This window comes from Oncorhynchus gorbuscha, linkage group LG18, assembly GCF_021184085.1.
Source record: "Oncorhynchus gorbuscha isolate QuinsamMale2020 ecotype Even-year linkage group LG18, OgorEven_v1.0, whole genome shotgun sequence".
NCBI classification, from domain to species: domain Eukaryota; kingdom Metazoa; phylum Chordata; class Actinopteri; order Salmoniformes; family Salmonidae; genus Oncorhynchus; species Oncorhynchus gorbuscha.
In genome coordinates, this window is record NC_060190.1 from 45,324,719 (window position 1) to 45,348,490 (window position 23,772).

Below are 23,772 nucleotides of genomic sequence, written 5' to 3' on the forward strand. Positions count from 1 at the left end.
TTGTATAGTGTATGAGGGTAGTGGATATATTGAGCTGGAAATGTGGTCTGTATCAGATACTACCTATGATATGTACTGGGATAGGTTAAGTTTAGATTGAACCCACATAAAACATGCCTGTGAGCATGTGTTGACTGCTGTGTATGAGCATGTGTTGACTGCATGTGTATGAGCATGTGTTGACTGCATGTGTATGAGCATGTGTTGACTGCATGTGTATGAGCATGTGTTGACTGCATATGAGCATGTGTATGCATGCATATGAGCATGTGTTGACTGCATGCATATGAGCATGTGTTGACTGCATGTATGAGCATGTGTTGACTGCATGCATATGAGCATGCATGTTGACTGCACTGCATGCATATGAGCATGTGTTGACTGACTGACTGCATGTGTTGACTGCATGTGTATGAGCATGTGTTGACTGCATGCGTATGAGCATGTGTTGACTGCGTATGAGCATGTGTTGACTGCATGTGTATGAGCATGTGTTGACTGCATGTGTATGAGCGTGTGTTGACTGCATGTGTATGAGCATGTGTTGACTGCATGTGTATGAGCATGTGTTGACTGCATGTGTATGAGCATGTGTTGACTGCATGTGTTGACTGCATGAGCATGTGTTGACTGCATGTGTATGAGCGTGTGTTGACTGCATGTGTATGAGCATGTGTTGACTGCATGCGTATGAGCATGTGAGTGGCTCTGTGTTTGTCAGTGTCTGTGTAAGTAGCCATATGATGCTTGTTGTGAATTCTGGCAGCTGGTCCCCAGCTCTACCATCCATAGTGTGGAAGTCATCCAATGAGATCATGATTCCCTCTTCCCTATCCTTTCTTCCTGTCCTGTTTTCCTGTGTGCCATCTTACCATCTCCCCCTTCCGTATTTCCACTCCTCCTTTCTCCCTTCGTCTCTGCTGTGTTTGAATTTGTCCAAGGCTTCATGAAATATTTCGGACATTCTGCTGTTTTGAAACTATTGTTGTTATAATGAATTAATAACATTTTGTGGGTCCATGATATGATTAAAGATGCCCTGGATTTAACAGAGTGTTATACAAAGTCATTCACATTTACGAAGGATAGAAGGACAAACATTTACCCTAACTACTAGCAAAAAATACAAATTCATTATCTTGTAATATTCTCTCTAAAATAAAACAATGTATTGAAATGCAAATCTATGAATTTAGTATAATTAATTCTTCTAATATACCATTCTAAAAATATATTTTAAAAATATAACTTTTTGCACAATGAGTGTGTTCTTTTTTCATGTTCTTGTTGAGTTATATGCTCGTACAGTATTATCAATTGTACAAATGTGGAACTTTAAAATGGAAAATCTGAGTGTTTTCAGTACTTTCAATCCAGCTGAAATGGATGCTATTATCCCCTCCCCAGTATCAATGGTGATTGGATATGAAGTATGACATTCAACCACAACCACACATCTGAGAGAGTATTAAAATATAAAGGAGAGCGGGTTCAACATAACCCTAACCCTAACACACACAATCAAAAACAAAAAAAAAAAGTAAACAAACAAAACAACAAAGAATACCCTGTACAGAATTGAAAATATTCGGTTAATGCGGTTAGTGCTACCCGAGAGGCGGGAGGTGGGAGGCAGAGGTGTGATGGGAATGAGGAAACAGACAGGAAATCAAAGTGGCCGTTACCTTTCTAATGGCTGAACCAAACTGTTGATAAACAAGGATGAAAGTTCACCTCTCAGATAGAGTCATAAAATAACAGACCAAAGAAAATATACTATTTATATTATAAAAAAAGGAAAACAATATACATAAAATACTGCATAACTGTGTGTGTATGTTTATCTGCCTATCATCCTGCATACACATACACCTACAGACATACAAACACTCGTGCACGCTATGCATACACATAGTCACATATAACTAAGGCCAGTTTTGAGGAAGAAAACACAAGGAAATCAACAACATTTCTTTTAGCACAATGCTGATTCAGTAATGCCTAAATCTACAGTGTGTGACCAGATCTGCAGAGTTATGCACAATGTCCTCCTGTTTGGGTCCTGTCTGTACTATCTATTCCCTCCCCTACCTCACTTGCTCTCGCTCTCATTATGGGTGTTTGAATGACTCCTCTCTCCCCGAGAGAGCACATGATTCCCCTGTCCCCCACCTGACTGGGCCTCCAAGGGGAACACACTGTTACCCAGCATTCTCTGGGAGCCCTCCAGGTGGTTGGCCATGCGGTGGTGGCTGCTGTAGGAGCTGAGCTTGGGGCTGGCTTTTCCCAGAAGCCTCTGGGAGGCGTTTGTACCCGAGCTATCATGGAGGTGTTCCTCCTCGTCCGTGTCAGCATCAATGAACTTACTGATGGACACGTCATGGAATGTGAAGACTGTCGGGATCAGGGTCTCAGGGGGTGGAGTCTTGCTGCTGGCAGTGGTGTAGACAGACACCTCAGGACTCATGAGGGAGTGGGCAGAGAGGGCAGAGCTATCTGAGAGGGCCCCGCCCCCTGGCCCCTGTGGTAAGGAGGAGGAGGAAGGATCTGCGTCCCCGCCTTTGAAGTTGACCTTGAGGGAGCGGTTCTTTAGCGGGTTGCTGAAGCGTAGGCCCCGGGGGCTGTCAGAGAACAGGCCGTGCTTGGAGCCTCGTCCTCCAGGGACCTTGGTGGTGCTGTGGGGGGACACCATGGCCTCGTGCTCCAGGGTGGTCTCGAGCACGGGGTTGGTGCTAACCCTCCCTGGAACAATGGTGCTGGGGCTGTGGGAGAAGCGAGCACTTTCGTTGAAGTCAGCAGCACAACTCATGAAGCTGTCAATACTGGACATGCTCCTCATGTCTGTGGTTGGGGCAGGCTCTGTGGGGATGATACCCATCTCTATCTCGTCTCTCTTCTTGGGCGCTTTAGACAAATGCCCCTTGTCCTTACTGTTCAGGTTAGGCTGAGACTGGGTCTTAGCCATCTTGTTGTACATCTCCTCCAGTTTCTGAGCGTTGAGTTGCTGAGGGCTGGCGGGATGGGCTTTGTCTGGTGAGCTGGGCTCTAATGACTGAGTGAAGCCCATCTCTGAGGTGGTCCTCTTGGGAGTCTCTTTCCTGTGGCTAAGTGACAGGTGGTTGTCCTGCACCTTCCCCATGTTCTCTCCATTATTTTCTACCACTACGTCCATGAGCTCGACACTGCGTGCAAACGCCTCCTTCATGTTCATGGAGATGATGCTGCCGTTCCTCTTGGCCCTCTCCAGGGCCTCCCGCCGTTTGATTGCCTTCTCCTGCCTCTTCTGCTCCTTGTAGAACTCTGAGAAGTTGTTGACGATGATGGGGATGGGCAAGGCTATCACCAACACTCCAGCTATGCAGCATAGACCCCCAATAATTTTACCCAGTAAAGTCTTTGGGTAGATGTCCCCATACCCCACCGTAGTCATAGTAATGGTAGCCCACCAGAAGGAGGCCGGGATGCTTTTGAACTTGGTGTCCTCCTCGTCCTTCTCGGCGAAGAAGACAAGGCTGGAGAAGATCATAATGCCCATGGCCAGGAATAGGATGAGTAGGCCCAGCTCATTGTAGCTCCTCCTCAGGGTGAAGCCCAGAGACTGAAGCCCTGTGGAATGCCTGGCCAGCTTCAGAATACGGAGGATACGCATGATCCTGAAGATCTGCACCACCCTCCGGACGTTCTGGAACTGTAAAACGCTCTTATTGGATTCAGTCAGGAAGATGGTGACGTAGTAGGGTAGGATGGCCAGCAGGTCTATTATGTTTAGTGGACCCTTGAAGAACTTCCACTTGCTGGGCGAGGAGATGAAGCGGAGAAGGTACTCCATGGTGAACCAGGCGATGCACACCGCTTCCACGTGAGCTAGCTGAGGGTTGTCTGTCACCTGGCCAAACTCGTCTATGTCCTGCAGCTCCGGGAGGGTGTTCAGAGACAAGGCAATGGTTGACAGCACGATGAAGAGGATGGAGATGATGGCCAGGACCTGTTGAAACACAACCAAGACAACATGCAAACGTCAGTGCATTGACATGTAGAACATTAATGCCAAATAATTTCAACGCTTTTTTTGTCTGAATCCAACTGTGGGACAAAATTACTTTTCAACAACGCTTTAAACTTCTTGAGTATGGCTGCGGCAAATAATAACAGTCATTTTGTGAGGCTGACGCCTGAAGTATATGGTTAATTCATGACCCATTTAGCTCTCTGACTGATTCCTCCTGAACATTATGAAAAGGTTACTGTCATATCAGGACTACCAGCTTTTTAAGAGAAAAAAAGGTTAAAGATAAATATGATTTATTTGCCTGGCTGAGCATTCATGTCTGAACCCCCCTCCTCCCTCGAGCACCCCATTTGTTCATGCATGAATGCTCCCCCTTTAGCACGTCATCCTCATGCTCGTGTAACACTTTTGATGTTCTGGATTTCCCCTGATATGCGATTAAAATATTGGTATTATCTGAGTTTTTCGATGGCAAATGCCACTGTCTACTGGTGACCTAGCAAGCTAGACACCGGTATCACCCCCGCCTCCCACCTGATGTGTACCACAGTGTTAGCTAGCAGACAGTGTCCTTCGCTCCCGCCTGCTAAGCACCTGGCCTCATTATCAGAACTGCAGGAAAGCAGTGCCCGAAAGGTGGGGCGAAGGTCACTGTTTACCGGTATCCTAGCTAGCCACCTACTGTACTGGAGCGCCCCTGCCTCCCACCTTTGTACGGTAGTCTTAGCTTAAAAATGGACTCTTCTCGTCTTTTATGTGGCTTGTGATTGACAGAACATACATGAGATGAGGGTGCACATTGATCCAAAGATGGTGTGTGTATTACCAGCGTTCCCTATCTGAGCAAATTTGCGGGTGTTAAACTCTTGGTGTTGAGGTAAAAAAGTGTTGTTTACATTATAGTCATTTAGCAGACGCACTTATCCAGAGTGACCTTCAAGAGCAATTAGGTTTAAGTGCCTTGCTCAAGAGCACATCGACCAATTTTTCACCTAGGCGGTTCAGAGATTTCAACCAGCAATCTTTTGGTTACTTAACCGCTAGGCTATCTACCATCGTTGAGTGTTGATGCTAGTGGGGTTAGTGGCGCAGCGGTCTAAGGCACTGCATCTCAGTGCTAGAGGCGTCACTACAGACACCCTGGTTTGATTCCAGGCTGTATTACAACCGGCCATGATTGGGAGTCCCATAGGGTGGCGCACAATTGGCCCAGTGTTGTCCGGGTTTGGCTGGTGTAGGCCGTCATTGTAAATAACAGTTTGTTCATAACTGACTTGCCTAGTTAAATAAAACATTTTAAAAACATTTTTTTTTTTACAATTACAAAAAAATACCGGTGGGATTGAAATTGTCGCCAAGTGCACAATGGAGCGTTATTTGAATCAAAAGCCCTATCACATTAAGAAGGAAATACATTTTGTTATCAAGGCATAAGCTAAATATATTTGATTTGTTTAACACTTTTTTGGTTACTACATGATCCCATATGTGTTATTTCATAGTTTTGATGTCTTCACTATTATTGTACAATGTAGAAAATAGTAAAAATAAAGAAAAACACTGGGATGAATAGGTGTTCTAAACCTTTTGACCGGTACTGTACATATTTTTTACCCCTTTTTCGTGATATCCTTGTCTCATCACTACAACTCCCCAACGGGCTTGGGAGAGGTGAAGGTCCTCCGAAACATGACTAACCAAACCACGCTTCTTAACACCTGCCCGCCTGGAAGCCAGCTGCACCAATATGTTGGAGGAAACACAGTTCAACTGACGACCACAGTCAGCCTGCCGGCGCCCAGCCCACCACAAGGAGTCGTTAGAGCGGCCAAAACCTGCCCTAACCCGTACAATTGTGCGCTGTCCTATGGGACTCCCGGTTGAACCCGGGACTGTAGTGATGCCTCAAGCGCTGCGATGCAGTGCACTCGGGAGGCCCGGAAGTCTAATTTTTCAATCTTCCCTACCTTGACAGTCATTCTAACTGCAAATTGCGGGTGATTAAAAGTTTAAATTGTTGGATATCCTAACTGGCTGAATTCCGATTGGAATTATGTAGCACTACGCAAGCTAGTGAAATGACTTGCAAACCAGTAGTTTCAGACAACTGTGTTAGGATAAAACTAGGCTGTCAAAGTATGGTATTGTCAAAAAAGCAAAGCCTTGTTATAATGTATGAGCTTAGGCACTCACTAATTGAATGCTACAGGATGTCATCCATTGCAACAGTCGTGTCTCTGTCACTAGGAATCACAATCATGGGTGGCACTGGAACCATTTAAAATGCATTTTGAAGGCCCTTGGATCAATTCCCCCCCATTATTATTTTGGGCTGGGGTCTCAACTTACTGTTGCGAGTTAAAATAGTAGGCTACACAAGATGCCATTTCTAAATTTGGTTGTGCATCAGCAGTTTTCCTCTTGTTATGTTATTCACCAATAGTCAGGGAATTAGTCCATGTCAGCTAACAATTTTTAGATTTGACATTTTTTAAATTAAATCAAATTAGGTTAGCAGCCATCTATCTAAACAAATAACTGCCCCCACCCCATTGATTTTCAGTCTCATTCATATTAAAAATCGCAAACATTTCACTCCGCCCCATGGCGAAATGAGTAGAACTGCATGAAACGTGTTATAAAATTGCAAAATCTACTCTCCGTCCCATGGCAAAATGTGTAGAAATCATGAAATGTGCTTTAAAACTGTAACATTTGCTCTCTGCCCAATGGCAAAATGTGGAGAAATTATGAAATGTTCTTTAAAACTGTAACATTTGCTCTACACCCCATGGCAAAATGAGTAGAATTGCATGAAATGTGTTATAAAATTGCTAAATCTTCTCTCTAGCCCATGTCAAGATGTGTAGAATGCAGCAAACTTACTTTAAAATTGTAACATTTTCTCTACACACCATTGCAAAATGTGTAGAATTGCACAAAAATTAACTCTAAACAGGACTGCAGCGTGCCTATTGAGTCATGCAAAAATGTTTTCTCTCTGTCTAGAGGGGGGCCACTACAGTGTTTTGCTTGCAATGTGGAGGCTTTGGATGTGGGTACGCAAACCATATATATTTTTTTGGGCCTCCACCCCATCAAGGTTTCCCATCCCTGCCCTAGAGTGTTAAAACAACACCCCAAAGCAAGTTACTGTAACAGAATAGGTGTTAATTCCCTGACACTGAGAAAGTGTAACAGCATCAGCTCTAATAAAAGGTTAATTTAAGTCAGATGTTGCCCATGGTTTTAGGGACCAAACATTCTTAGGGTGTTAGTTCATCAACACTTTAAAAGTGTTAGTTTAACACTATTTCTGATGGTCACATATACAGTACACACTAAGAGATTCTTACATTTAACCCTGTGGGTGTTAAGTTTTTTATTTCAAATTTGCTGTGCAGCTGTAAATTGTGGTGTCATATCCCTGTGAAATGTGTGACTTTGTTCCTCTCCTTCTTTCTGCCTCTCCTCTCAGTCCCTCCCATCTGCCTCTCACCTTCAGACTGACTCCCTCAGACTTATTGTCCTAGTTCTTCTACAAAGCACCTTGCAAAGTGAGTCTGTCCTACTAGCAGACTACTAGAGACCTAGATTCATAGCACAGCCTGTGACTCCCCTGCATGATAAGAGCATTTGAACCTGTGTGGAAGTTACAGGGGACAGGAGGATGAGTACTACATGCTGAGTACATCAGGATCTGGACGAGGTGTTGTGGATTAACAGAGCTCATTCAGATCAGGGCCATGTACGCTGGGTGTGGCACACCTATTAGTCCTCTCCCAGCTAGTGTGTGTGTCATCTCGACACAAGGTCACAGTGGAGGTCCCTGTCCCTGTCCCAGGTCAGTGGAATGCAGGATTACTCCCTGGCACCGCTCATCATTCATTAGCTTTAATTAATCCTGGCAGGTGAGGTGCCTGCAAACCCACCCTGGCCTTTAGGGAGAGGCTGAGCGAGAGAGAAAGAGAGATAGAAAGAGACAAAGAGGTAGAGGCAGTCTGGGCTATAGTGTTCCAGCATCAGCTCAAGGCCAGACAGTTCAAACTCAATCAGAGCCACACCTACCTAACATGTTCTTCATCTTGTCAGGATCCTGAGGGACCAAAGTGATGTATAAAAATCTACAAACACATTAGATCCAAAGGGGATTTCACCGTTAATGACTCAAGTTCACACCATTTCAAGTGTAAACTGCACTTTACCTATTGGCAAGGACGAAGTCTATCTGACCATTGAATATTTTCATTGTATGTCTCCTTATATTTCCAATGTGTTTATAAGGATACTGTGTAGAGGTCAATCGATTAATCGGAATGACCGATTAATTAGGGCCGATTTCAAGTTTTCATAATGATTGGAAATCGGTGTTTTTGGACACCGATTTATTTTTAATTTTTTTACACCTTTATTTATCTTTTATTTAACTAGGCAAGTCAGTTAAGAACACATTCTTATTTTCAATGACGGCCTAGGAACGGTGGGTTAACTGCCTTGTTCAGGGGGCAGAATAACAGATTTTTACCTTGTCAGCTCTGGGATTCAATCTTGCAACCTTACAGTTAACTAGTCCAATGCTCTAACCACCTGATTACATTGCACTCCACGAGGAGACTGCCTGTTACGCGAATGCAGTAAGAAGCCAATGTAAGTTGCTAGCTAACATTAAACTTATCTTATAAAAAAACAATCTATCAATCATAATCACTAGTTAACTGCACATGGTTGATGATATTACTAGTTTATCTAGTGTGTCCTGCGTTGCATATAATCGATGCGGTGCGTCTTCACGAAAAAGGACTGTCTTGCTCCAATGTGTACCTAACCATAAACATCAGTGCCTTTCTTAAAATCAATACACAAGTATATATTTGTAAACCTGCACATTTAGTTAATATTGCCTGCTAACATGACTCGTTGCGAACTGTGAAGACTATTTCTTCCTAACAAAGACATCCAACTTTGCCAAACGGGGGATGATTTAACAAAAGCGCATTTGCGAAAAAAGCACAATCTTGCACAACTGTACCTAACCATAAACATCCATGCATTTCTTAAAATCAATACACAGAAGTATATATTTTTAAACCTGCATATGTAGCTAAAAGAAATCGAGGTTAGCAGGCAATATTAACCAGGTGAAATTGTCACTTCTCTTGCATCATTGCACACAGAGTCAGTGTATATGCAAAAGTTTGGGCCGCCTAATTTGCCAGAATTTTACGTAATTATGACATAACATTGAAGGTTGTGCAATGTAACAGGAATATTTAGATTTAGGGAACGGTTCCGTATTTCACTGAAAGAATAAACTTCTTGTTTTCGAGATGATAGTTTCCGGATTCGACCATATTAGTGACCTAAGGCTCGTATTTCTGTCTTATTATATTATAATGAAGTCTATGATTTGATAGAGCAGTCTGACTGAGCGGTGGTAGGCACCAGCAGGCTCGTAAGCATTCATTCAAACAGCACTATCGTGCGTTTTGCCAGCAGCTCTTCGCTGTGCTTCAAGCATTGAGCTGTTTATGACTTCAAGCCTATCAACTCCCGAGATTAGGCTGGTGTAACCGATGGCTAGCTAGTTAGCGGGGTGCGAGCTAATAGCGTTTCAAACATCACTCGCTCTGAGACTTGGGGTGGTTGTTCCCCTTGCTCTGCATGGGTAACGCTGCTTCGAGGGTGGCTGTTGTCGATGTGTTCCTGGTTCGAGCCCAGATAGGGGTGAGGAGAGGGACGGAAGCTATACTGTTACTGTAACAATACAGAGGCGGATGCAAGATGCAAGCAACGATGGTTTAATGAATATAATTTACAGCAGCAACAGGACAAACAGACTGTACTCAGACGGAATCCGACCCAGGGACTAGGGCGCATCTTCCGGTGATAGCGTGCTGAGAAATCCAGGGGAGTGTGTCCGGATGGGAAGGAAGGAGCACAGCAGATAATCCACACAAGGGTGGCGAGAGATGAGCACTGACACACGACACAACCTCCAGGGAAGTAACGACACAACCTCAGGGAAGTAACAACGATCTGACAACAAGAAACACTGGTTACAGAACATATAAAGGGAAGATAAGTGGTTCCAGCTGGCGCAGACAATCAGGCCGAGATTGGGAACCACACCCACACAAACACGGGACAGAGAGAGAGAGAGAGAGAGAAAGAGAGAGGGAGGCAGTGGATTCATGAACCGTGACAGTTACACTGGCAATACTAAAGTGCCTATAAGAACATCCAATAGTGAAAGGTATAGGAAATACAAATCGTATAGAGAGAAATAATCCTATAATTCCTATAACAACTACAACCTAAAACTTCTTACCTGGGAATATTAAAGACTCATGTTAAAAGGAACCACCAGCTTTCATATGTTCTCATGTTCTGAGCAAGGAACATTATATTTTTTTAAACATTATACTTTGTTTTTTTTTAAACCAAATTGAACATGTTTCATTATTTATTTGACATATTGCATTGTTGTAATTGTTATTATTACAAATTTACTTTCTTGCCCTACAATAATCGGTATCGGTATCGGCATTGAAAAATCATAATCGGTCGACCTCTAATACTGTGTAGTGTTTGTGGTTCTTGAGTATTTCACTGACACACTTAAACTGACACACATTGGCTGATGTGGTCGTTAGGTATACTGTACCTCATGCATGACACATTACGTGTGCACATTACGCCTGACATCCAGACATGCAATACTGTAACTCTGTCTGTAGACCAAACACAAATGACGTTCCACAACATTCCACACACTTCAAGACATAACACACCATATCACGTGAACATTATCACACCTTTAAATGTATTATGAATAGCATTAAATAAAGCAGAGATATCCGCTTGCCCTCTCTGTGTCTAGTCTACATGTAGATGTTTATCTCTCACATTCTCACACTCAGTGTTGGGTTACAACGCCGGGATGGGGAGAGCTTAAGTGTTAGAACGTGGACCATGTAAAGCCATAGAGCCAGCTCCACGCACTGAGAATCCAGGTCAATTACACTGTACAAAAATATAAACGCAACATGCAACAATTACAGAGTTACAGTTTCAGTCATTTGAAATAAATGTATTAGGCCCTAATCTATGGATGTCACATGACTGGGAATACTGATATGCATCTGTTGGTCACAGATACATTTACATTTACATTTAAGTCATTTAGCAGACGCTCTTATCCAGAGCGACTTACAAATTGGTGCATTCACCTTATGACATCCAGTGGAACAGTCACTTTACAATAGTGCATCTAAATCTTAAAGGGGGGGGGGTGAGAAGGATTACTTATCCTATCCTAGGTATTCCTTAAAGAGGTGGGGTTTCAGGTGTCTCCGGAAGGTGGTGATTGACTCCGCTGTCCTGGCGTCGTGAGGGAGTTTGTTCCACCATTGGGGGGCCAGAGCAGCGAACAGTTTTGACTGGGCTGAGCGGGAGCTTTACTTCCTCAGTGGTAGGGAGGCGAGCAAAAAAAAAAGGTAGGGGTGTGGATCAGAAAACCATTCAGTATCTGGAATGACCACCTCATGCAGCGCACACATCTCCATGGGGTCAATTTCACGCCATATGTATTGAATTCAAAATCAAAGAAATTGAGAACATGAAAAATAAAGTTGAGAATGTAAAAATTATATTTTCGAGAATGGGTGAAATAACGGATGTCAAAATCAAAAACCAAACAATTGAGAGCAAAATGTATAGAATTGTAAACAAAAATAATACATCAAAAGCAAAACCCCAAAACTTGTAAGCAAATCATTTAAAAGCGGGAGCAAAACTGTCTGGCAAATGATTAAAGAAAATATTTGAAAACGAACACAAAAATCATTTTCTGTTAACCTTCCCAGCAACCAATCCTATTGAATAGATTTTGCCTACGCTCTTGCCTGCATGTACTACCTTTTGGTTACACTACACGTATCTTTGCTTTAAATGTCTGTTTCTTTGCTTTCACTGCCTGTCTTTTTGATTTTGAGTTTTGGCATTATTTTTCCATGAAGGGCGGGGTTTAGAGGGAGGCGTAGACAATGAGTCTCCATTGGTCCGCTAGTTTTCGAGTGAAGGTTCATCTTAACCCATCAATGAACATGATAGACAGGCTTTTTTTTCTATTGCCTACTTAATTAAGTAAACGTTCTGACGTCACCTTGTTTTAGTGTTTTAGCTAACGTACTTCAAAATTGTCAGTCACGTGTCAATAATGTATGGATATTAGAAGCATGTCTATCTAATACATTTAATGACAAACCATCTATCTACTTAGGTAGACATGTGAAAGACCTGTTTCACAACGTTTCGGCGCAGGTGTATGGCGAACCAGTCACCAACACCTGCGCCGAACGTTGTGCAACAGGTAATTCATGTTCACGATTGATTTGATTTTGAATTCAATACATATGGCGTGAGATTGACCCCACACATCTCCTTCGCATAGAGTTGACTAGGCCGTTGATTGTAGCCTGTGGAATGTTGTCCTCATCAATGGCTGTGCGAAGTTCAATCCATTTTAGAATAAGACTGTAACGTAACAAAGTGTGGAAAAAGTCAAGAGGTCTGAATACTTCCCGAAGGCAACTGTATTGATATTTTTGACAACTTTTACTTTCCCCTCACTACATTCTTTTAAAAAGTATGAACTTTTAACTCCATACGTACCTGACACCCACAAGTACTCTTTGCATTTTGAATGCTTAGCGGGACAGGAGAATTCACAAACTTATCAAGAAAACATCCCTGGTTCATCCCTACAGCGGCTGATCTGGCGGACTCACCAAAAACATGTTTTGTTTGTAAATGATGTCAGAGCGTTAGAGCGTGCCCCTGGATATCTGTAAATAAAACATTAAATGGTGCCGTGTGGTTTGATTAATATTTGGAATTTGTTATACTTTTACCTTTACTTTTGGTACTTAAGTATATTTGAGCAATTACATGTACTTTTGATACTTAAGTATATTTAAAACCAAATACTTTTGGACTTTTAGATTCTACTAGGTGACTTTTACTTTTTCTAAAGCATGACTATTGGGTACTTTCTCCACCACTGGTGACAGTGTCTGGTGAGTATGCAGGCCATGGAAGAAATGGGACAGTTTCAGCTCCAGGAATTGTGTACAGATCCTTGCGACATGGGGCCATGCATTATCATGCTGAAACATGGGGTGCTGGCGGTGGATAAATGGCACGACAATGGGCCTCAGGATTTCGTCACGGCATCACGGCCTCTTAAAATTGCCATTGATAGTATGCAATTGTGTTCGTTGTTCGTAGCTTATGTCTGCCCATACCATAACCCCATCGCCACCATGGGGCACTTTGTTCACAACGTTGACATCAGCATACCGTTTTCTCACACAACTCCATACAGGCGGTCTGCCATCTGCCCGGTACAGTTGAAACCGGGATTCATCCATGAAGAGCATACTTCACCAGCGTGCTGGTGGCCATCGAAGGTGAGTATTTGTCCACTCAAGTCGGTTACGACCCCGAACTTCAGTCAGGTCAAGACCCTAGTGAGGATGACGAGCAGATGAGCTTCCCTGAGACAGTTTCTGACAGTTTGTAAAGGCATTCTTCAGTTGTGCAAACCCACAGTTTCATCAGTTATCCGGGTGGCTGGTCTCAGACGATCCTTTAGGTGAAGAAGCGGTTTATGGTAGAGAAATTAACATTACATTCTCTGGCAACAGCTCTGGTGGACATTGCTGCAGTCAGCAGGCCAATTGCACACTCTCTCAAAACTTGAGACGTATGTGGCATTGTGTTGTGTGACATAACTGAACATTTTAGATTGGCCTTTTATTGTCCCCAGCACAAGGTGCACCTGTGTAATTATCATGCTGTTTAATCAGCTTCTTGATATGCCACACTTGTCAGGTAGATGTATTATCTCAGCAAAGGAGAATGGCTCGCTAACATGGATGTAAACAAATTTGTGCATAAAAATGTAGAAAAATCATTGTGCGTATGGAAAGGGATCTTTTATTTCAGCTCATGAAACGGGACCAACACGTTACATTTTGCATTTATATTTTAGTTCAGTGTATATCAACTACAATCCAAGCAGCACAGTGTGGTGTGAATGGGAACTGTATGCACATCTCTCTGGCTAGAGTGGGTGAGTAAAGTAGCATACAAGGGAACACGGAGCTCTTGGCTCCCGAGGCCTGGTTCTAAAACGGGCCTTTGAGGGGAACTCACACTGATCAGATCATGGCTAATGTGGCCTGACGAGCAGACAGGGCTGCAGCGTGCCTAATGACTCGTACTAAATACGAACGGCAGCCTTGAAACTGACTCCAGGTGTGTGTGTGTGCTAACTATAGAAGAGCAGCCGAAGCATGACAGCCTCCCCCTCCCCCTCAATCTCTCTCCCATAATGCATCTTCCCACTCCAGTCTGGGCGCAGTGCCAGTCCCAGCCAGCCAGGCAGAGAAGAGATCACAGTTACATGGATTCACTCAGAGAGAAGTATACCCAGGCCACTCATAGCAAAGACAACACTCTACAGAGGTGGATGGGTTAGACTAGAGTGACTGACTGAAGCAGGGAATCAGGCAGTGTGGCAGAAATGTGTGAGTTTCCTGGAGGAGGAAGTGTGAGGTGTGTGTGTGTGTGGAGATGGCATCAGGGTCCCACAAGATGGCAATTCGTGTGGGTGTGGGAGCCAGGCAGAGGCCGGATCAGTGATGTGAGAGGAGTAGGGTTGATTTGTGGTAAGTGGGAGTGGGAGGTATTCTCGAGGGGACTGAATCATAGTGAGTGTGTCTGTAAGGTGGCCAGGCAGGGCAGCGGTGAAGGAACAGCAGGGTTGGATATGTCCGTAAGGAGGCCAGGCAGGGCAGGGATGAAGGAACAGCAGGGTTGGATATGTCCGTAAGGAGGCCAGGCAGGGCAGCGGTGAAGGAACAGAAGGGTTGGATGTGTCTGTAAGGAGGTCAGGCAGGGCAGCGGTGAAGGAACAGAAGGGTTGGATGTGTCTGTAAGGAGGCCAGGCAGGGCAGCGGTGAAGGAACAGAAGGGTTGGATGTGTCTGTAAGGAGGCCAGGCAGGGCAGCGGTGAAGGAACAGCAGGGTTGGATGTGTCTGTAAGGTGGCCAGGCAGGGAAGGGGTGAAGGAACAGCAGGGTTGGAATGTATCTGTAAGGAGGCCAGGCAGGGCATCGGTAAATGAACAGCAGGGCTGGATGTGTCTCTGGTGTCTGAGTGTTACGCAAACAGGAAACGGGACGATATGTCCCCATGACCTCACTGCCTGTCATTAGGAGAAAATGATGAGGTAAAGGAGCCTGCGGATCCACTGCCGTTCACTACTGCTACATCTGGCAGATATTCACATACAAGACAGGACAAACATTAATTCAGGTGAGATGTAGACACATTCACTCCTGTTCACTTGTGTGCATACCACACACACAGTACATGTCTATAAATTCAGTAGCATACAGACACACACATGCAATCCTCCCCACCCTGCCCATATATACTCCTAATTAGACCAAAGCGCTAGCGGCCCCTCCCCCGTCTCCTCGGAGGCAATGTGAATATTTAATATGTCCTGAAGTGCGAGCAGAGCGATCCTCCTGTCCTGAACAAGGTATGTGTGAGTGGGTGCTTAGTGGGGTGCACAAAGAGGTAGCAGTTCAATCAGCTTTATCAAGCTTCATGGGGGTTGAAGGATGAAAAGAGGGAGGAAGAGGGAGAGAGAGAACTCCACTCGCCACCTGAGCAGGTAGTGTAGGAGCTCTGCTGTGGGGTTGTATGGAGATCTGTGCTATCATGTACTGTCTGCACCCCCCTGGGCGTCACATCTAGTTTTACCACCAGTCTGATGGGAGCTGAGGCCAGCCCAGGGCCAGGGGGAGATGTGAGAGAGGGGGAGGGATGGAAAAGAGGATACAAGAAACATGTCTGCCACCTGGAGCAGAGAGGACAGAGAAGGATACATGTAATAGGATTGCATTGCTCTATAAAGCCTGCTATAGGATGGGATGTTTTCTTTCCCTCTCTCCTGGACCACAGAGCATGGATTCAGTTTCACTGCAATTAATCATGGCTCTGCTCGCCCAGTTCACCACCTGATCTTGTCTGTAGAGGGAACGTTCTCTCTCTCTCTAATTATTTCTCTCTCTGGGTGAAATTGGCACACATAGGGTATTTCTGATCTTGTTATGTGTAGCGGTGCTATGATCTATGTACTGTATGCTTGACCTCCTTCACTCCCCGCTTATTACTAGGTCGTACAGGCCACGGCTGGAGGATTCAGTGTCCCTTGTTTTTGTTTCTATTAATGACAATGTACTGGAAAGGATGGATGGAATTACCCAGCCACTGCCAATAAACACTGAGTCTTCCTCAGGCCTGACGTGAGAAGAGTATGGGGTAGAGAACAGTGTAGACAAAAACACCTACACCAATAGGGAACAGACTGGTCGGAAAGTTCCATGTTGGGAGTGACCTAGGTGTTTGCAAGTCTACCCTCAAACTCCCCCAAACTTGTCTCCCCTCCTCACCTACTCCTTTATCACCCTCCCAGAACCACTAACAAACAGCCTTATATGAGGCAGGTGGGGAGTGGAGTGGTAAAGAGACAAAGAGAGGCACAGAGAGAGGAAGGACACATAGAGAGGAGAGATGGAGTAGTAAGAGAGAGAGAGGTTTGGATGCCAAACAAACAGTACAGCGAGACAGTTTCCTCTCCTCAAACCTCCTCTCACGTCCTCTCCTTTGTCACATTGAAGAGCTGACTGTGATTATGCAATCATGAGGGGATGACAGCAAATGTTACCCACCTTCCCCAACCTTCCCATCCCACCTCTGGGCCTGTCCTGATAAATGGGGTGCAGAGTGTAAGACAGAGAGATGGATGGCTGGGCTCCCAAGCAGTGGGCTGTGTCCTCTGAAGCTGTGAAGGTGGCGCTGTCACCGGGAAACCGGTGTGTGTGTGTGTGTGTAGGTTTAGGTGGGTGGGTGTAAACTCTGAGCTTATGCCTCTGCCTCTCAGCTGTGCTAAAGCACACTGGCTGGTTTAGACAGGTAAGAGAGAGAGAGAGAGAGAGAGAGAGAGAGAGAGAGAGAGAGAGAGAGAGAGAGAGAGAGAGAGTGTGTGTCTGACTGTGTACAAGATGGGAAATGGCTCCCTGTGTGTCACTGGCCTCCACTAGAACAGCTGTTTAACACCGGCCTTTCTCCCAGGACATCTGGCAGGAAATACTCTCTCTTCTGCAAGCATCAGGAGCATCTACTGGAGCAGGGTGGACATTCTCTAATGGGTGTCACAACTTTTACTTACACATGGGTTGCTATGTGGGGAAGGAATTTTAGAATGGTTTACAGCCAGAGAAAGAATTACAGTGCCTCCAGAAAGTATCCACAATTTACAGCCTGATTTTTTTTGTTGTCTCTGGCCTATACACAACACCCCATAATGTCAACGTGGAATTCTGTTTTTCAAAATTTGTACAAATGAATTAAACATGAAAAGCTGAAAGGTCTTGATATCACGTTCGTCATAAGGATAAGGATAAGACCAAGGCCCAGCGTGGTATGAGCACATTCTCTTTTTAATGAATGAACAAACAAAAACAACAACAAAACAAACGGACCGTGAAGCTGTACAAACTAGTGCTGACAGGCAACTAAACATAGACAGGATCCCACACTAGAAAGGGGGAGAAAAAAAAGACCTGCCTAAATATGATCCCCAATCAGGACAACGATAAACAGCTGTCTCTGATTGGGAACCATATCAGGCCAACATAAATATACAACAACCCCTAGACCTACAAAAACCCTAGAAATACAAAAACCCTAGACATACAAAAACTAGAGTACCCACCCTAGTCACACTCTGACCTAACCAAAATATATAGAAAACAGAGATATCTAAGGTCATGGTGTGACACTTGAGTTAATAAGAATTCAACCCTTTTATTATGGCCTAAAAAAGTTCAGGAGAAAACATTTTCTTTAAAAATCACATAATAAATTGCATGGACTTACTCTGTGGGCAATAATAGTGTTTAACATGATTTTGAATCACTACCTCATCTCTGTACCCCACACATGCAATTATCTGTAAGGTCCCTCAGTCAAGCAGTGCATTTCAAACACAGATTCAACCAAAGACCAGGGAGGTTTTCCAATGCCTCGCAACGAAGGGTAAAAATAAAAGTATCCCCTTGAGCATGGTGAACTTATTAATTACACTTTGGATGGTGTATGAATACAGCCATTCAGTACAAATATGTATTTATTTATTTTCATTTCACCTTTATTTCACCAGGTAGGCAAGTTGAGAGCAAGTTCTCATTTACAATTGCGACCTGGCCAAGATAAAGCAAAGCAGTTCGACACATACAACGACACAGAGTTACACATGGAGTAAAACAAACATACAGTCAATAATACAGTAGAAAAATAAGTCTATAAACAATGTGAGTATGTGAGGTGAGATAAGGGAGGTAAAGGCAAAAAAAGGCCATGGTGGCGAAGTAAATACAATATAGCAAGTTAAACACTGGAATGGTTGATTTGCAGTGGAAGAATGTGCAAAGTAGAGATAGAAATAATGAGGTGCAAAGGAGCTAAATAAATAAATACAGTAGGGGAAGCGGTAGTTGTTTGGGCTAAATTATAGATGGGCTATGTACAGGTGCAGTAATCTGTGAGCTGCTCTGACAGCTGGTGCTTAAAGCTAGTGAGGGAGACATGTGTTTCCAGTTTCAGAGATTTTTGTAGTTCGTTCCAGTCATTGGCAGCAGAGAACTGGAAGGAGAGGCGGCCGAGGCGGCCACCAAAGAAAGAATTGGTTTTGGGGATGACCAGAGAGATATACCTGCTGGAGCGCATGCTACAGGTGGCTGCTGCTATGGTGACCAGTGAGCTGAGATAAGGGGGGACTTTACCTAGCAGGGTCTTGTAGATGACCCGGAGCCAGTGGGTTTGGCGACGAGTATGAAGCGAGGGCTAGCCAACGAGAGCGTACAGGTCGCAGTGGTGGGTAGTATATGGGGCTTTGGTGACAAAACGGATGGCACTATGATAGACTGCATCCAATTTATTGAGTAGGGTATTAGAGGCTATTTTGTAAATGACATCGCCGAAGTCGAGGATTGGTAGGATGGTCAGTTTTACAAGGGTATGTTTGGCAGCATGAGTGAAGGAGGCTTTGTTGCGAAATAGGAAGCCAATTCTAGATGTAACTTTGGATTGGAGATGTTTGATATGAGTCTGGAAGGAGAGTTTACAGTCTAACCAGACACCTAGGTATTTGTAATTGTCGACATATTCTATGTCAGAGCCTTCCAGAGTAGTGATGCTGGACAGGCGGGCAGGTGCAGGCAGCGATTGGTTGAAGAGCAAGCATTTAGTTTTACTTGTATTTAAGAGCAATTGGAGGCCACGGAAGGAGAGTTGTATGGCATTGAAGCTCGCCTGGAGGGTTGTTAACACAGTGTCCAAGGAAGGGCCAGAAGTATACAGAATGGTGTCGTCTGCGTAGAGGTGGATCAGAGACTCACCAGCAGCAAGAGCGACATCATTGATGTATACAGAGAAGAGAGCCGGTCCAAGAATTGAACCCTGTGGCACCCCCATAGAGACTGCCAGAGTCCCGGACAACAGACCCTCCGATTTCACACACTGAACTCTATCAGAGAAGTAATTGGTGAACCAGGCGAGGCAATCATTTGAGAAACCAAGGCTGTCGAGTCTGCCGATAAGGAAGTGGTGATTGACAGAGTCGAAAGCCTTGGCCAGGTCAATGAATACGGCTGCACAGTATTGTTTCTTATCGATGACGGTTAAGATATCGTTTAGGACCTTGAGCGTGGCTGAGGTGCACCCATGATACAGCTTTCTTTATAACTCAGTTGCCTGAGAGGGAGAAAACCGATCAGGAATTTCACCATGAGACCAAATGGTGACTTAAAATCAGATACAGAGTTTAATGGTTGTGATAGGAGAAATGGATGGATCAACAGCATTGTAGTTACTCCACAATACTAACCTAATCAACAGAGGGGAAAAAAGGAAGCCTGTACAGAATAAAAATGACAAAACCTGAATCCTTTATGCAACAAGGCACTAAAGTAATACAACACATTACTGAGTACCACTCTCCATATTTTCAAGCATAGTGGTGGCTGCATCAAGTTATGGGCATGCTTGTAACCGTTAAGAACTTTGAAGCTTTCAGGGGAAAAAAGCAATAGAGCTAAAGCACAGACAAAATCCTAGAGGAAAACCTGGTTCATTCTGCTTTCCACCAGACACTGGGAGATGAATTCACCTTTCAGGAGGACAATAACCTAGAACACAAGGCCAAAGAAGACAGTGAATATGAGTGTCCAAGTTACAGTTTTGACTTAAACCTGCTTGAAAATCTATGGCAAACCTGAAAATGGTTTTGAAAAGGAAAATGGGCAAATTTTGCACAATTCAGCTGTGGAAAGTTCTTAGAGACTTACCCAGAAAGACTCACAGCTGTAATCACTGCCAAAGATGATTCTATAATGTTTTGACTCAGGGGGTTGAATAGTAATGTAATCAAGATACAGTATATTAGTGTATTATTTTTCCTATGTTTTCTACAATTGTCTACCATTCGTTCCCCACTTTGACATAAGAGTATTTTGAGTAGATTGCTGACAAAAAAGGAATTAAGAATGAAATCCATTTTAATCCCACTTTGTAACACAGAAAAATGTGGAACAAATCATGGGGTGTGAATACTTTCTGAAGGCACTGTACATGTTTAGCTCATCGGTGTGGGCCACAATTCCAGAGGCTTCTTTATGTGTATGTTATGTGGTGTGATATTATGCTCCTTTTTCACCTTCTACCAATGAAGAACTGTAGTACTCTTACAATGGAACGGGTCAAGGTTGTGGGGTGGGGTCAGCAGGTGTGTAGATTGATGGCCCCGAGCACTTAGCTGACCATGGTGCCCACTTATGCTGAGGGTCTGGAGTCACAAATGAACGACTCTGACACAGGGATAAGACAGGGATGAATTCATGTGCTCCTAAGACAACAAATGACATCATCATGATAAATACAGATAGTCATGGCAGGAGACATGTTACATATGACTCATGGTTTATTAAGAAGCTATTTCAGCCCACATGCTCTGGTTTTCTATTAGCTTTGAGGATGTTTTCTATAAGTTTTGACTGGTGAGTGGTTAAATGGTGTCTTTCTCTTGCTTTCTTTCTCTTTGCCTCTTTCTTTCTCCCTCTCCCCTCTCATTATTTCTCACCCCCTTCTACCCCCCCCTCTCTCTCTCCTTCTCCCTCTCTTTGTGCTGTATCTTGATATGGAGGAGGCACCTCTCGTTTTCTCTGAGTTCCTGTTTGGCTGCGTTTGCAGTGGGAACCCTCAGTAGACTGTCAGTGAGGCTTTCCTCAGGGCAGTGGAAAAACCGACAGATTGTGAGGCTCCCTCTAATGGGAGTAGTGTGGCTGTGATCCTGATCTACGTGTGGTGGGCATGTGTCTGAGTGGGCCAGGAACACACAACACCAGGAGGCTCACAGCACTCACACTCTTCCTACTGATAAAGATATGTCACACCGCTGACATGACAAGTACTTAAAGACTGTTCTTTTTTTCTTATTTCATGCATAAAGTCCAGCTCTCTTGTCTTGTTATGGTTTTGACACACGTACGGTATACCAGGGCTGGCAGAAGTGTCTATTGCCAGGATTTCTCTAGTGAACTAAGTGAGGACTAGGATATCTATGAGATTTGAGATTGCCACCCAGTAAACATATTTAAACAACACCCAGTGTGGGCCATCTGTCCTTAGTTGGCGGGCCGAGTGTGTAACATGGGGATTAGCTGATGGACAATATGAGGATTTGATCCCGATTAAAGTAACTGAGGCATGTTGAAACTTCTGGAGTGACAGGAGGGCTATAAAACAACCATTGAGCTAGAGATGGCCACAGGACAATTAAGAGGTTGATTGCAAACAATGATTAGGATCCGAGAGAACATACTGTACAAATCAGAGATTAAACTACACAGGCCTAAGGGCAAGGGTCATGACCCATGTTCGCATTAGTTAGACTGAGGTGAGCCAGAAACGTTGGTGTGCTCAACGTCACATGAGATACAATACAGAAGCTTAGTGACCGCTAGATCTTTGCTGTTCTGCGTCGATGTAAATCTCAAGATTTCCTGTGGCTAAACCCTGTTGTTTGATTGGTCATCTCCAATGTTATCGACCACAACCTGAAGCTCAATATCAGCCACTGCTGAAAGCTGGGTACAACAGGAAGCGATAAGAGCCTACGCTGGTCAGTTGACCACTAATTAACAGTCACTAATATATCCCGCTCCAGTGACCCTAGTGACCTGTCCAGTCCTGTTTTGTGTTTACCACAAAGAGAGGTGTCACTTGACGCAAACAGCAGGTTGTCACAGCAAAACGTAGGTGGGATGGACCCGCAGGTTTTATTTCCTGAAACAGGAGAAGGCTTTGTGCACTCAGATCAACGGGTCCTGCTGTGGGCAGGTCCACTATATTTTCCTCTAGACCCTCTGACAAACAACGGCCCTGATGAGAGGTGGAGAAGTGTTCTCCTGTCCAGCAAGCTGTAGCCTGTAGAGGGCGTGTTTAGAACAGTAGAAGTTTACCCACATAAAGCCTTTAGAGCTCTCTTGACCCGTCAATTCACCAGAGACAGTGTCTCTACAGTCGCCTTAGGGTCCAGCTGTGACCCACTCTTTGGGAAGCACAGGTGTAGAGCTCCCACAGTGGTCTGTCTCTTGTGGACACATCACCAGAATATAATCATACTGTTGTTGCCACCCGGGCCCATCGCTCATTGTGGTCATGACAACCGACTCAGAGCTCACCAGGTGGTGATTATAGAGAGTTCCTGGACCATTACCAGTTTGACAAATCACTCTGCTCTCTCCATCTTTCTTTTTCTCACCACTTTTCTCGTCTTCCTATCCCGATCGCATGTTTTTGTCTGTTCTGTCTCAGATAAACGTTCCTTTTCAAAACCATGACCTGTTATGGTTGATATTGAAGCCATGGCGGCACTTACCTCTAACTGTCACTTTGGCAGCCATTTATAACATTTGTGATGTGAAAGAAAAACGAGCAGACATACAAATTGCCTGCAGTCCGTTCCTGACATCTAACAGCACTGACAAACTTCTCCCTTGGAGTATTATATATTCACCCGGCAGCAGAAGACTTCACTACCTCTGGTAATACTTATTCTGAACTAAAGACACATTTTATCATACGACTGAAATCTCCTGTTACATGCAGATAAATGATTCCACGTGTCTCTCACACGTCTTTTTGCCATACTAAATCTTTCCCTTTAATTCACACTGAATATCAATATAAAATGATCTGTCCACAACTGCCAGCAGTTGCCTTCTTTCCTTGGCATGACATGTTATAAATTGCAGGGTAATACCAAAGCAAAGAGCAGTATTTGCCATTTTCATTTGTTAGTTTACTATACTTCTCATTTATGCTATGAATACAAGAGCAGTGTAATTACTGACAGTGTAACAGAGTTCAAACTGCGTCCTTTGTGTGTCTTCCACTAAGATACCAGTTGTATTTACGTAGAGATGTAGGTTCTGCATCAGTCACATTACATACTGTGTTTGACAAGTAGCCCATGTCTTGTTATAGGAATAAATGTGAAAAGCAGCACTGAAATGGTTTGAATCACATGAAATGATTACCTGTCTTGTAATATATAATGATGG

The 23,772-nt window shown here is 44.0% G+C and overlaps 1 protein-coding gene across 1 annotated transcript in view; it reads right to left on the reverse strand.

The window, feature by feature from the left end:
• Positions 1–605: 605 nt before the first annotated feature.
• The window catches only part of LOC124003670 (potassium voltage-gated channel subfamily B member 1-like), a 75,582-nt gene continuing 52,415 nt past the window's right edge, over positions 606–23,772 (reverse strand). Inside the window, exon 2 of the mRNA XM_046312174.1 lies at positions 606–3,985. Within this exon, the coding sequence (XP_046168130.1) occupies positions 2,093–3,985 (1,893 nt within the window). The 3' untranslated portion in view covers positions 606–2,092. The remainder of the gene's footprint in view (positions 3,986–23,772) is intronic.